Genomic DNA, 15,275 nt, shown 5'->3' with positions numbered 1-15,275 from the left:
AGATTACTCTTGGTGTGAAGAAGCTTCTTCGAACCCTCCCAGCCCTATTTTCTAAATGCTAATCTCATCTCCTTGCATAGTTTTTCTCTGATTTCCTTCAGGTGATGTCAGTGTCCGTAGCAGGGCTCCCAAGGCCCTCTGCATCTGGCCCATGCCCACCTCTCCAACTAGATATGGTACTCCTTTCAAGCTTATTGGTCGTTTTCCAGTTCCTTAAATGTGCCATGTCATGTTGCCTCTCCTTCTCCCTTGTTCCCGCAGCACCTTCTCAATCCCTTTACACTCAGCAGTCATCTTTCCTGCATTTATCGTCTGTTCTCTCCATCTCACCTGATGTGGCTCGCTCACTGCTCCTTTCCCAGCACCAACCTTTTATAGTAGTTGGCCCACAGTCTGTGTTCTAGCAGTGTATGTGGACTGGATGAATGAATCTGTACTCTGAGCAAAGCCTTGGAAGAGAGGATATAAATATGTAGCAAGAAAGATGTAAAATCTTGTTCTTCAAGACTGTGTGATACCCTTTATCTTGCACAATATTTTCCTCCATATTTCTTTCCATCCTGAAGATAGCAGAGACATTATCTAGCCCCATTTTACAGTCGCAAGAACACAGCAGGGTCCCACATCCAGCTTTCACAGCACTCTCCTTCTCTGCAGGCACGTTTCTGTTCGGATCTCATCCAGGCTCTTTTCAGAATACTCTTTAAGGAAAAAAAAAGTGAATATTAGGTATGTGTTATTTTTAATTACTGTCACTGATGTATGTAACTTGAAAATTAATGTTGCTGTAATTATATTGAAATACTGAATAGTTATTCCTAGCATTTTAGTCAGACAAATTAAGCCTGTCTTTATGAATGCATCTTCAAAGCCTTAAAGTGGCTAAGGAATCAGGAGTATGCAGAATTAAAGCCTTTGTTCTGTGGTTAATTTAGCATGAGTTAGCAAATGTAATTGACTTTAAAAATGTGGCGTCAAGATTAGATTTCTCTTCAAGGAGAACTTTCAGTCTCTGTTCTCTCTTGCCAGAGTTTTCTAATTTATAACAGGTATCTTACTCGGGTCACATTCATAACTGGAATTAGAGTGATTTGTTTGGATATGTTGACAGAGAGTTAAATATTTTAAATAGGGGATATTTTCCTTTGGGACCATAGATACCTTGATTTTGAAAAAGAGCTAAAAATACTATCTGTTTACTGTTGTGTTCTCTGCACCCAGTGTAGTACTTAGCCAGAAGTAGGTGCTCAGTATTTATTTGTGTTTTCTATGAGTGAGTGAATAAATGAGTATATAACGATCACTAGGAAATAGAACAGATAAAGTGTTTATATATAATCTTTTGGTTTCTGCAGTATTGTACTGTTTTGGTTCAACTGTTTCTCTCACTACCCTTTGTACTCCGTGGTGGGCTCCTGTACCATCTTCCACTTGCTAAATGCATGTACTCTAGAAGATGTGTCCTTACATATCTTTTCTTCTCAAGTGAAACTCTTTTTTTTTTTTAAATAGGGCTCTTTTTATTTATTTATTTTTGAATTTTTATTGTGCTTTAAGTGAAAAGTTTACAAATCAAGTCAGACTCTCATAGAAAAATTTATAAACACCTTGCTATATACTCCTAATCGCTCTCCCCCAATGAGACAGCACACCCCTTCCCTCCACTCTGTCTTTTCGTGTCCATTCGGCCGGCTTCTGACCCCTTCTACCATCTCATCTCCCCTTGAGATGGGAGATGCCAACATAGTCTCATGAGTCTACTTGATCCAAGAAACTCATTCTTCACCAGTATCATTGTCTATCCCGTAGTCCAGTCCAATCCCTGTCTGAAGAGTTGGCTTTGGGAATGGTTCCTGTTTTAGGCTAACAGAAGGTATGGGGACCATGTCCTCCGGGGTCATTCTAGTCTCAGTCAGACCGTGAAGTCTGGTCTTTTTAGAGAATTTGGCGTCTGCATCCCACTGCTCTCCTGCTCCCTCAGCAGTTCTTTGTTGTATTCCCTGTCAGGACAGTCAACGGTTGTAGCTGGGCACCATCTAGTTCTTCTGGTCACAGGCTAATGTAGTCTCTGGTTTATGTGGCCCTTTCTGCCTCTTGGGCTGATAATTACCTTGTGTCTTTGGTGTTCTTCATCCTCCTTTGCTCCAGGTGCGTTGAGACCAATTGATGCATCTTAGATGGCTGCTTGTTAGCGTTTAAGACCCCAGACGCCACTCTCCAAAGTGGGATGCAGAAAGTTTTCTTAATAGATTTTATTATGCCAAACGACTTAGATGTCCCCTGAAACCATGGTCCCCCAAACTTCCGCCCCTTCTACACTGGCCTTGGAAGCATTCAGTTTGTTCAGGAAACTGCTCTGCTTTTTCTTTAGTCCAGTTGTGCTAACCTCGCCTGTATTGTGTGTTGTCTTTCTCTTCACCTAAAATGGTTCTTATCTACTATCTAATTAGTGAAAACCCGTCTCCCTCCCTCCCTCCCCTCTCTCGTAACCATCAAAGAATATTTTCTTCTCTGTTTAAACTATTTCTAGAGTTCTTATAATAGTGGTCTTATATAATATTTTTCCTTTTGCAGCTGACTAATTTCACTCAGCATAAAGCCTTCCAGATTCCTCCACGTTATGAAATGTTTCACAGATTCATCATTGCTCTTTGTTGATGTGTAATATTCCATTGTGTGAATATACCATAATTTATCTATCCATTCATCCATTGATGGGCACCTTGGTTGCTTCCATCTTTTTGTTATTGTGAACAGTGCTTCAGTGAACATGGGTGTGCATGTATCTGTTTGTGCTAAGGCTCATATTTCTCTAGGATATATTCCAAGGAGTGGGATTGCTGGATCGTATGGTAGTTCTATTTCTAGCTTTTTAAGGAAGCGCCAAATCGATTTCCAAGGTGGTTGTACCATTTGACATTCCCACCAGCAGTGTATAAGTGTTCCAGTCTCTCCACAACCTCTCCAACATTTATTATTTTGTGGTTTTTGGGTTAATGCCAGCCTTGTTGGGGTGAGATGAAATCTCATTGTAGTTTTGATTTGCATTTCTCTACTGGCTAATGATTGTGAGCATTTCCTCATGTATCTGTTACCTACCTGAATGTCTTCTTTAGTGAAGTGTCTGTTCATATCCTTTGTCCATTTTTTAATTGGGTTGTCTTTTTGTAGTTGAGTTTTTACAGTATCATGTAGATTTTAGAGATCAGATGCTGATCGGAAATGTCATAGCTAAAAACTTTTTCCCAGTCTGTAGTCTTTTTACGCTTCTGGTGAAGCCTTTGGATGAGCATAGGTGTTTGATTTTAGAAGCTTCCAGTTATCTGGTTTCTCTTCTGCATTGTTAGCAATGTTTTGTATACTGTTTGTTTATACCGTGTATTAGGGCTCCTAACATTGTCACTGTTTTTTCTTCCATGATCTTTATCATTTTAGATTTTATATTTAGGTCTTTGATCCATTTTGAGTTAGTCTTTGTGCATGGTGTGAGGTATGGGTCTTGTTTCATTTTTTTGCAGATGGATATCCAGTTATGCCAGCACCGTTTGTTAAACAGACTGTCTTTTCCCCATTTAACTGACTTTGGCCCTTTGTCAAATATCAGCTGCTCATATGTGGATGGATTTATGTCTGGATTCTCAATTCTGTTCCATTGGTCCGTGTATCTGTTGTTGTACCAGTACCAGGCTGTTTTGACTACTGTGGTGGTATAATAGGTTCTAAAATCAGGTAGAGTGAGGCCTCCCACTTTGTTCTTTTTCAATATGGGGCCTCTTTCCGTTCCATATGAAGTTGGTGATTTGTTTCTCCATGTCATTAAAAACTGTCATTGGAATTTGGATTGGAGTTGCATTGTATGTATAGATCGCTTTTGGAAGAATTGACATTTTTACAATGTTAAGTCTTCCTGTCCACGAGCAACGTATGTTTTTCTACTTATGTAGGTCCCCTTTGGTTTCTTGCAGTAGTGTCTTGTAGTTTTCAATGTATAAGTCTTTTACATCTCTGGTAAGATTCATTCTAAGTATTTTATCTTCTTGGGGGCTACTGTAAATGGTATTGATTTGGTGATTTCCTCTTTGATGTTCTTTTTGTTGGTGTAGAGGAATCCAACTGATTTGTGTATGTTTATCGTATATCCTGATACTCTGCTGAGCTCTACTATTAGTTTCAGTAGTTTTCCTGAGGGTTCTTTAAGGTTTTCTGTGTATGTCATCTGCAAATAGAGATACTTTTACTTCTTCCTTAAGACCATTTTGGATGCCCTTTATTTCTTTATCTAGCCTAACTGCTGTGGCTAGGACCTCAAGCACAATGTTGAATAAGAGTGGTGATAAAGGGCATCCTCGTCTGGTTCCTGAACTCAGGGGAAATGCTTTCAGACTCCCTCCATTTAGGATGATGTTGGTTGTTGGCTTCGTATAAATGCCTTTTATTATGTTGAAGAATTTTCCTTCTATTCCTATTTTCCTGAGAGTTTTTTTTTTAATCATAAATGGGTGTTGAACTTTGTCAAATGCCTTTGCTGCATCGATTGATAAAATCATGTGATTGTTGTCTTTTGTTTTATTTATATGAGGGATTACATTGTTTTTCTAATGTTGAATTATCCTTGCATACCTGGTATAAATCCCACTTGGTCATGCTCAATTATTTTTTTGATATGTTGTTGAATTCTTTTGGCTAGGATTTTGTTGAGGATATTTGCATCTAAGTTCATAAGGGATATAGGTCTGTACTTTCATTTTTTTGTGATGTCTTTACCTGGTTTTGGTATCAGGGATATGGTGGCTTCACAGAATGAGTTTGAGAGTATTCCGTCCTTTTCTATGCTCTGAAATACCTTTAGTAGTAGTGGTGTTAACTCTTCTCTGAAAGTTTGGTAGAACTCTGAAGTGAAGCCATCTGGGCCAGGGCTTTTTTTTTTTTTTTTTTTGGTCAGGAGTTTTTTGATTACCTTTTCAATCTCTTCTTTTGTTATGGGTCTATTTAGTTGTTCTACCTCTGTTTGTGTTAGTTTAGGTAGGTGGTGTGTTTTTAGGAATTCATCCATTTCTTCTAGACTTTCGAATTTGTTAGAGTATAATTTTTCATAGGAATCTGATTATGATTCTTTTAATTTCAGTTTGGTCTGTTGTGATATCGCCCATCTTATTTCTTATTCAGTTTATTTGCTTCCTCTCCTGTTTTTCTTTTGACAGTTTGGCCAATGGTTTATCAGTTTTGTTAATTTTTTCAAAGAACCAGCTTTTGGTCTTGTTAACTTTTTCAGTTGTTTTTCTGTTTTCTATTTCATTTAGTTCTGCTCTTATTTTTATTGTTTCCTTTCTTCTAGTGCCTGAGGGTTTCTTTTGTTGCTCTCTTCCTATTTGTTGAAGTTGTAGGGATAATTCTTTGATTTTGGCCCTTTCTTCTTTTTGTGTGTGTGCATTTATTGATATAGATTGCTTTTGCTTTGTCCAAAAGGCTCTGATAGGAAGTGTTTTCATTCTTATTGGATTCTATGAATTTCTTAATTCCATCCTTAATGTCTTCAATAACCCAGCCTTTTTCGAGCAGGGTACTGTTCAGTTTCCAAGTGTTTGATTACTTTTCCCTGCTTTTTCGGTTATTAATTTCCACTTTTTTGGTCTTAATAAGGTCAGAGAAGATGCTTTGTAATATTTCAATGGCCTTATGGTCAGAGAAGATGCTTTGTAATATTTCAATATTTTGGATTCTGCCAAGGCTTTATGACCTAATATGTGGTCTATTCTAGAGAATGTTCCATGTGCACTAGAAAAGAAAGTATACTTGGTTGCTATTGGGTGGAGTGTTCTGTATATGTCTTTACGGTTGAGTTGGTTGATTGTGGCATTTAGATCTTACATGTCTTTATTGAGTTTCTTTCTGAATGTCCTGTCCTTCACCAAAAGTGGTGTGTTGACGTCTCCTAGTATAATTGTGGAGCAGTTTATTTCACTTTTCAGTGCTGTTAGAGTTTGTTTTGTGTATCTTGCAGCCCTGTCATTGGATGCATAAATATTTAATATGGTTATATCCTCCTGGTATATTGTCCCTTTAATCATTATATAGTGTCCTTATCCTTTCTCGTGGATTTAACTTTAAAGTTTATTTTGTCAGAAATTAATATTGCCACTCCTGCTCTTTTTTGATTGTTGTTTGCTTGATATATTTTTTTTTCCACCCTTTGCGTTTTAGTTTGTTTGTGTCTCTAAGTCTAAGGTGTGTCTCTTGTAGGCAGCGTATAGACAGATTGTGTTTTTTATCCATTCTGCTGGTCTCTGTCTCTTTATTGGTTCATTTAGTCCATTAACATTCAGCGTAATTATGGATAGGTATGAGGTTCGTGCTGTTATTTTGATTTTTTGTGTGTGTGTTGTTGACAGTTTGTTTTTCCCACTTAATTTTTTATGCTGAGTAGTTTATATATTGTCTTTTCATGTTCTTTGTTGTTGATTTTGTTGTCTTTTTTTCTTCTTGTATTTTATTTTTATGAGTAGGTTAGTCTCCTTTGTGGTTACCTTAATATTTACCCCTATTTTTCTAACTTTAAACCTAACTTTTACTTCATTATATCGCTTTGTCTTTCTCTCCATATGAAAGATTTATGACTGCATTTCTTAGTCCCTCTTTATTATTTTAATGTTGTCTTCTTTTACATAATGATGTCGCTCTTTCCCTGTTTTGAGCATTTTTTTATCTTGATTTATTTTCGTGATGTCCCTGTCTGGGTTAACATCTGATTGCTCTGTCCAGTGTTCTAGTCTTGTGTTGATACCTGATATTATTGATTTTCTAATCAAAGAACTCCCTTTAGTATTTCTTGTAGTTTTGGCTTGGTTTTTATGAGTTCTCTAAACTTCTGTTTATCTGGAAATTTTGTAATTTCACGTTTATATTTGAGAGACAGTTTTGCTGAATATATGATTCTTGACTGGCAGTTTGTTTCTCTCAATGCTTTATATAAATCATCCCATTGCTTTCTTGCTAGCACGGTTTCTGCCAGGTAGTCCAAGCTTATTCTTATTGACTCTCCTTTGTAGGTGACTTTTCATTTATCCCTAGCTGCTCTTAAAATTCTCTCTTTATCTTTGGTTTTGGCAAGTTCGATTATGCCTTGGTGACCTTCTTTTAAAATCTACCATATGTGTAGTTCGATGAGCATCTTGGATTGATATCTTCTCATCTTTCATTATATGAGGGAAGTTTTCTGCCAACAAATCTTCAACAATTCTCTCCGTATTTTCTTTTATCCCTCCCTGTTCTGGTACTCCATTCACTCGTAGGTTATTTCTGTTGATAGAGTCCCATATGACTCTTAGGGTTTCTTCATTTTTTAAAATGCTTTTATCTGATTTTTTTCAAGTATATTGGTGGCATGTGCTTTATCTTCAGTGTCACCAAATCTGCCTTCCACTTGCTCAATTCTGCTTCTCTGACTTTCTGTTGAGTTGTCTAATTCTGTAATTTTATTATTAATCTTCTGCATTTCTGATTGCCGTCTCTCTGTGGATTCTTGCAGCTTATTAAATTTTTGATTGTGTTCTTGAATATCCTTTTTAATTTCTTCAACTGCTTTTTCTGTGTGTTCCTTGGCTTGTTCTGCATATTGCCTGATCTCATTCCTGATGTTTTGAAGAGTTCTATGTATTAATCTTTTGTATCCTGCATCTGGTAATTCCAGGAAGGCACCTTCATCCAGAAGACTCCTCAATTCCCTGTTTTGAGAGCTTGTTGAGGCGATCATGGTCTTCTTTTTTATGTGATTTGATATTGACTGTTGTCTCCAAGCTGTGTATAAGTTACTGTACTAGTTTATTTTATGTTTGCTTACTGCATTCTAGCTTCTTGCTTTGTTTTGTTTTGATGCACCCAGATAGGTTGCTTGAGTGAGCTAGCTTGATTATTTTCACATTTGACGCTCTCACATCCTGTCACCAGATGGCTAGAGCTGTTACCAGGTATGTGAGCCCAGGAGTCCATTCACTTCTCTTGTATGGATTCAGCTCAGGTGTCCAGGTAGTTGGCCATCAAATGCGTGGTACAGGCTCTGCCCTACAGTCTTAGAGGGGCGAGGGTGTTTAGTATAGGCATCGGTACCTGGTTGCATCAGGGAGTCACGCTGTGAACAAGGCAGTGGGTTGACAACCATCCGCTAAGTATCTGTGAGGAAAGCACGTCTCTGTTGCTTAGAGCACACAGGTAGGTGGTTGTGCAGACAGACCTTGGGCACCCAGTGCTTTTGGTTGTAAGGACTGGGAGGTACCAGTTATCCTTGGACCCCAGTCATAGGTGGCTGGGTGACCTTCATGGAGCCACCAGTCCTTAGGCCCCTGGTGTGGGTAGGTGAGGACCCTGTTTTAATAGGCAAAGTGGTGTCAAACATCAAACACCCACCTGTCCACTGCACAGCTGAAACGGTCTGCCAACAAGGGCCTATTCTCCTGAAATAGGCCCACACAGGTCCATGCAGGGGGGGAAAGTATTCAAAGTCCATGGACCATTTAGGCCTGGATAGGAGCCACCTCTGTCGTGAGCAACCCAGGGTAGTGGAGCTGGAATATTATCTTTTCCTGAACTGTGAATTTATTCCTTCTCCAATGCTGGGAGAATGGCTCAGAGCACGCAACAGGACCTATCTCAGGCCCAGAAAAATAGACAGCCACTGAAGACGGCTTCGGGGCTAGGGTGCCGTAAAATATACACAAGTACTTAGCTTTTGCCAAGAGCGCTGTTCTCCTCTGGTTCTGGACACGTGAGTAGGCTGTGTGGCTGGTTGTTTCTCCCTGAGGAAACTGTGACCAAATGCTACCACCACCCCACCACAGCAGCTGCTGGGAATGGTGCTTGAGGGTTCCCCGCGATTCAGGTCCGGCAGCTCCTCTCCGCTTCTGAACCATCTCTCCCTCCCCCTGCTGCTCAGTCTGTTTTCTAACTTTGCCATTGATGTTCAGGGCTTCTAGCTTGTCATAAATATAATCTTTTCACTTGTTTTTTGGGTCTTTATTGTAAGAGCGTTCACCGGAAGCATCTGATTACTTTGCTGTCTTGGTCCCGCCTCTCAGCTGACATTGTTACTCACTTTTTTTTGTTTTTGTTTTCTTACCACTCCCATGTCTTTGTCTGGTTTCTCTGTGCTAAGACCTCCAGGTTCTTGGACTCCATTGTTGGGTTGTGTGTGTCTCCATTCACTCATGGGAAGTACTGTCAGGATCTCAGACTCAACAGTGTGACTCATCCACACCTCCTTCTGACTTTCTTCTTCTGATGCCAGGCACTATGGATCGTTTGGAAACATTTCCCTTTCCTCCTGCCCTCTTTGGTCTGTATGCCTTGAGTACCATCTACATATGAATGGCTCCAGATTTCCATTACCAACCCAGATCTTTGTCCTGTGTATCAGATCCACACATCTGTCTATTGAACTCCCCTCTTAGGTGTCTAATAAGCTCTTTATCCTGGCCTACAAAACCCTGCATGATCTGGCTTCCGCTTACCTTGCCAACCTCTTTCCACCTCTAATTCTGCACTCCAGCAATGCTGAGCTTCCCTTAGTTCCTGGAGAGTACCATCTTTTCTTTCCCCTTGTAGTTCTTGTACATGCTATTCCCTCTGCTTGGAAAGGTCTTCCTTCCAGCACTGTTTTTTTTTGCTAAGCCCTGTTCTTTATAATTCAGCTTGGACATTACTTTCTCTGCAGATATTTTCTGCCCTCAACCCCCCAAGTATGGGTAAATTCATATGTATACTCACAGCCCCCAGTATTTTCTATTGTGTATTCTGAGCATTTATAACATTATTATAGTTGCCTCTTGATCACTCATTAGACTGTGAGATCAGTGAGTATTTCACTTTTTCTTTTTGGGCTTACCTCACTGTATTTTCTTGAATGTTTCCATCTCCTTTAGGTCCCTCATAACCTCAGGGTTGCCCTGGACTCATGCCTTTGTAGCTAATTTCCTTGCCACCATTATATGCCATTCCTGTCCGTCTGCCAGGTCAGGATCTCTAAAGTGCTGCTTGGCCTACATCACCCCCTAGTCCTGAGTCCTCCAATATGATGGAATTCAGTGTTTTCCATTGCCTTATATGCCGTACAATAAAATAAACAAGCAGTCAGCATAATCAATAAGCATGTTCCTTTTCTACATTTCTGTCTCTATTATAAAAACAGTACCATTTTCCTAATGACCAATCAGGATAACGTGACATTTATGAGTTTTTACCCATTTTCACTTACCAAGCCCAAATGCAGTAGAAACAGGGCACTGAGGAAGGAAAGAAACCCCATGAGCTTTGGGTTAATACTAGAATGATAGGTTCCATGGTTAGATCATCCTCACATCTGCCTTACATGTGATACTCAGATTTATCCTCTCCTCACTGTTCCTACTACTCTTGCTTTAGTATAGACCCACTTTGGCTCTGTCTGAACCATTATCTTCCTATCTAACTGATCCCATGCCTCCAGTTCCTTTTCCTTGCTACCATTTCTGAAGATCATAAAAACAAAATCAAAACCGCTGCCATCAAGTCAATTCCGACTCATAGCAACCCTATAGGACAGAGTAGAACTGCCCTGTAGGGTTTCCGATGAGTGCCTGGTGGATTTGAACTGCTGACCTTTTGGTTAGCAGCCATAGCTTTTAACCACTACACCACCAGCATTTAGGGAATACTGTATATGAAAAGTGCTTTTCTAAACTGTAGACATGAAAGTGTCTGTCATCATGACCTTTCACATGGCTGCCAGGAATCTTAAGAAGGCTACTCATGGTTACTTCCTGTGAGGCCTTCTGTCCTGAACGATCTCAGTCCAGTGCTCCCTGCTGTAGATGGGGATATGTGCCTTCTCTGTATTTGTACTCATTGTCTTGTACTATAAAGTATCGTTCATGAGTTTGTCCCTTTCCTGAACTCCTTGGGGGCAGGAATCATGTTTCATTCATTTCTGTGTGTGTTCTTCTCCCTCCCCTCAGGCCCAGCCCAGCACAGTGCTTGGCACATAGGAAATTAGCAACCCATATCAACCATGTGTGTGTTTGCCAAATACCTCTGGTGCTGCTGTTTCCTCTGCTAGACTTGTCCTTCCTTACTGTCTCTACCTGTTGAATCTCTCCTAGATCCTGATAACCTTTAGTACCTTGCTACTTAAAGTGCTATCCTTGGACCAGTGGCATTGGTGTCACCTGGGAGCTGTTTGCTCCAAGTGAAGAACTTTGGAAAAGAGTTCCTTATGTTTTTTTTCTGAACACAGGTACTTGCAACTGGGCTCAGTGGTCTCTACTCTTCCCTGCCTACAAAGCTAGAAGAAAAAGGCGAAGAATGGCACTGCCTTCTTAAAGACGACTGGCTCCTCCTCCCATCTCTCGTCCAGTTCATGAATTCCCTGGAGTTTTGTAATGCAGTCATCCAGGTACCAGAGTACAAAAGCAGAACCCTTTGTTATGCTCCCATTTGGAGCACAAGCATTGCAAAGAATTTGTTTCATATCTTTTATTTTAATAAATTGTTATGGAATATTAAGGCTATAAGCATGCTGAATGCCCTTGGATGAGTGAAAATGTTAGTTTATAGGTTTCTGGGAAGTTTTAATTGAGAAAAAAATTAGCAGATTTTCTTTATCTTCTTTATAATAAGAAGTGTTAATTCTGTTTTGATTATCCACTTAACTATCAAAAATAAGTTCGGTGCCTGACTCATTAAGTAGATATTTTTAGTCTTCTAAGTACTCCAGACTATACCACTTTTAATTCAAGGTCTTCTTGGTAGTCTACAAAAGAAAACACTTTATTTTGCTTAATGGTGCATACTACATAAAGAATGTTGTTATCCCAATTGAATTTAGAAGAAGTTAAGCATCTTCTTAGCAGCACAAATTAAATTTGGTTTGAAATTGGCCTGCTTGGGGGAAAAAAAAAAACAACTGCTGAACTCTTACATATTTGGCTTCTTGATTAGATTTTTACCTTCACATTTCTTGTTACTGTTTTCAATAAAAAATCACATTTTCTGTATACTTAAGGATGTGTAGTAGGTTTCCATCAAAAATTGTTTCATTTTTACATGACATAAATATTACTTTAATTTTGGTTTATTATGAAATCAAGTTTTCTTTATGGTGATTGTAGAGTGAAAAATGTTACTTCTAATCTTTTTATCTACCAAATAAAGAAATAGCTTCTAGAAGAAAATGCAAGTAAATGACTTTAGCGCTCATCTCATTTTTATTGCTAAGTGAAAGGAAGTTTTATTTATATAAATGAATTACATTTTAAGGTTTTTTTTTTTTTTAATATTACAATCTATCAACATTTTCTTGCAGAAGTGTGTGGAAATAAAAAAGATGGAACTACTATTTGTTCCTCCCCAAATGTACACACGAAAGAGATTATCAGTAATTTAAAGATCTAGCCTCACTTCTGTAGAAATTGCTTTTTACTTTGTTGTTGGACTTTATTATTTTTCTAAGAAAGAGAAGCAAAACTAATGGGCATGGCTGACAGCAGGGAAATTGTTATGTGTCATACTATATTTTAAAAGTGAAGCCATATACTTTAAAATTTTTTATTTGGGGGTATTACTTACAAAAGATATTAGCAAAGGGTTACCCATGGCAAATATATCTTGAAAATTAATTATAAGAAGCGCAGCAGCTCTGGTAATGTTTTCTGTTTTGGAACAGTATCTATTTTTCATGAAAAGTTTTTCTAAATGTCTTCCTCCCTGAAATAGATGACTATTGGAAAATGCATCTTTAAAATGAAAAAATTCTTCCTGCTCTCAAAATAAATATATTTAATTGTTCATTTTGACATATATATATATATTTTTTTTTTAAATTAGTCACAAACTGAGATGGAACCCAGATGAAGTTACAGGGCAAAAATTATAATTTTCAGCTTATTAATTTAAATTTATGAACCCATTCAGAAGGAAACTTGGTGGTGCAATGGCTAAGCTCTCGGCTGCTAACTGAAAGGTCGGCAGTTTGAACCCACCACCAATCCGCTCCAGTAGAGAGTACAGCCAAGAAAATTGTATTGGGCAGTTCAACTGTGTCATATAGTGTGGCTATGAGTTGAAATTGACTCAGCAGCACACAACAACAACATGCATACTCAGTTTATTTTCTTTGTCCAAATAGAACTTTAAAATAGCCAATTTTAAAAATTTGGAAGCCTAACGTCTGCTAATTTTAGCCAAGCTGTTTATGCTGGAACTAACCATCTTAAAAAAAAATTTACATGTCAGTTTGAGGTCTGAATTATTCTTTAACTGTTGAATAAAAAAGCAAAAATGAAATGCATTGCTGTTGAGTCAATTCCAACTCATAATGACCCTGTAGGACAGAGTAGAACTGCCCCGTGCAGTTTCCAAGGGGCCCCTGGTAGATTTGAACTGCCAACCTTTTGGATAGCAGCTGTAGCTCTTAACTACTACTCCACCAGGGTTTCTAACCATCGAATATTTGGCCAAAATTTGGATTTTCTTTTTGAATTCAGAGTGTACATAGAAATGCTGACTTTAAGACCTAAAGATTGAACTTTTTGCCTTTTTCATGACTGCTTGTGTCTCTCTTAGGTGGCTCACCCCTTGATTCGCAGTCAGCTTGTCAATTACATTTACAATGGATTCTTGGTACCGGTCTTGGCTCCTGCTCTCCATAAGGTCAGCAATTAGCTAATGGTAACCTTCTGTCTGTTTATAGTTCAAGTGATGGAAACTGAGAAAGGCAAACAAATGTAGGTAACTTGATGGTGGCTTCAGCCTTATTTTTCTTCTCATTCCCTCTACATTTCTTAGCAATATCACACAGTGGTCATAGATAAAGTATGATGGGAGCCATTTGATGTCATAGAATACATATAGCATTGTGAATGTCAAGTAAGATAGCTAAACTAGGATTGGCAAATGGAGTATAACTCTTGTGCCTAGTTCAGTTCATGGGTAATGGCTACTTGGAAGTCTGTTAAGCTGTCCTCTGAAGCCAAGTCTGGCATAAGAGTACAAGGTTTACTGTGTGGGCATGGTGAGGGGCAGTGGTAGTACAAGTCACATAGTTTGTCATCTCTCTAATGGAAGATTATTTTTTATTATAAGAGTTTTGTGACAGCAAAAATTAAAGTGAAACCAAGGTACGATCCCATCAAATGTTGGCTGTCTCGTTATCACCACTGTGAATTCCTGTGACACTCTTGCTTTATATAATTATTCAACAGGTAACTTTTGCTTAGTGAGCTGTCAGGGAGACACCAATGGACACAGAATTCTAATTTTTAGTAGTTCTTTCTTTACTAAGTAAAGAGACATATACAGTATATAGTACAGAATATCTTAGTTTGTCAAGTTATTGCAGTCACCAGCTCTGGCAGGAAGAGAAGCATGGAGCAACTAAAAATGTTGCTTTGATGGAATGCCTACCTTTCCACATTCTGAAGCTCCATGTTTATGGGTTCTCATTTTATAGAATCCGAGAATGCCTGATTATGGCAGCTTTGAAGCCTGGCTGTACATGCTGCTGGGTTTCTAGTTTCAGGCCTTGATGAAAGATGTTCCTCCCTTACCATTTAGTGTCCTTTGAGCATCGTAACCTTATTTTCAAAAATCAGGGTACTTCATCTGACTAGGATTTTGTATTGTTGCTAGTTTCAAGAATTAGTCTTGTAAATGTGGTTTAAACATAAAAATATTGAGATTTCCAGGATATTTTTAAAGAACAAGTCTTTGAAACTAGATCTTAGAAATTAGGGGCGCATATTCAGAAAATACAAACCTGCGTTTGTATCCAGGTCGCCCTTCTGTTAGTATTTTGGTGTTCTAAGGTGGAGTGGGGTGTCTTATATTGAAGGTCTCTAAGCCTCGGTGTGGAGGAATGTACCTCTTTGGAGGAATACAGCAGTGTTGTTGAGATCATTTGGCAGTAATTTTCTGTATGTACTCTCACACAGTTAGACTTCTTTCCTCATTTATTTGCACCCTTTTCCTCACTGACCTAAGGACATAAAATAAATTCCCAAGTCATTATTATACTAATGATAATTATTATTTGCTCAGGATATTTTATGTTAAGATAATTAGCATGCCTTGATGTTGTGAATATTAACGATAGCTATTTACCCATAATTGCGGACAGAGAGCTGTTGTGAGGGTCTGACTGGTCAGTCTTTGCTTCTCCTTCATAGTACTTACCACAAGATGAATGAAGTCATTAAGTGTGCAAATACTCATTTAATGTCTGTCTCCCCAGTGGTCTGTGAGCTTCTGGGGGT

At 38.6% G+C, this 15,275-nt stretch overlaps 1 protein-coding gene across 2 annotated transcripts in view; it reads left to right on the top strand.

Annotated features, from left to right (window-relative positions):
* Positions 1 to 15,275, top strand: part of FHIP1A (FHF complex subunit HOOK interacting protein 1A) — a 325,704-nt gene that overhangs the window by 205,103 nt on the left and 105,326 nt on the right. For both annotated transcript variants that reach the window (XM_049905183.1, XM_049905184.1), the window contains exons 5-6: positions 11,261 to 11,419; positions 13,588 to 13,674. In XM_049905183.1, coding sequence (XP_049761140.1) covers positions 11,261 to 11,419; positions 13,588 to 13,674 — 246 coding nt within the window. The remainder of the gene's footprint in view (positions 1 to 11,260; positions 11,420 to 13,587; positions 13,675 to 15,275) is intronic.

This window comes from Elephas maximus, chromosome 13 (assembly GCF_024166365.1).
Source record: "Elephas maximus indicus isolate mEleMax1 chromosome 13, mEleMax1 primary haplotype, whole genome shotgun sequence".
Taxonomy (NCBI): Eukaryota; Metazoa; Chordata; class Mammalia; order Proboscidea; family Elephantidae; genus Elephas; species Elephas maximus.
The sequence above is the reverse complement of the archived record's forward strand: the minus strand, read 5'-3'. Positions and strand labels throughout refer to the sequence as shown.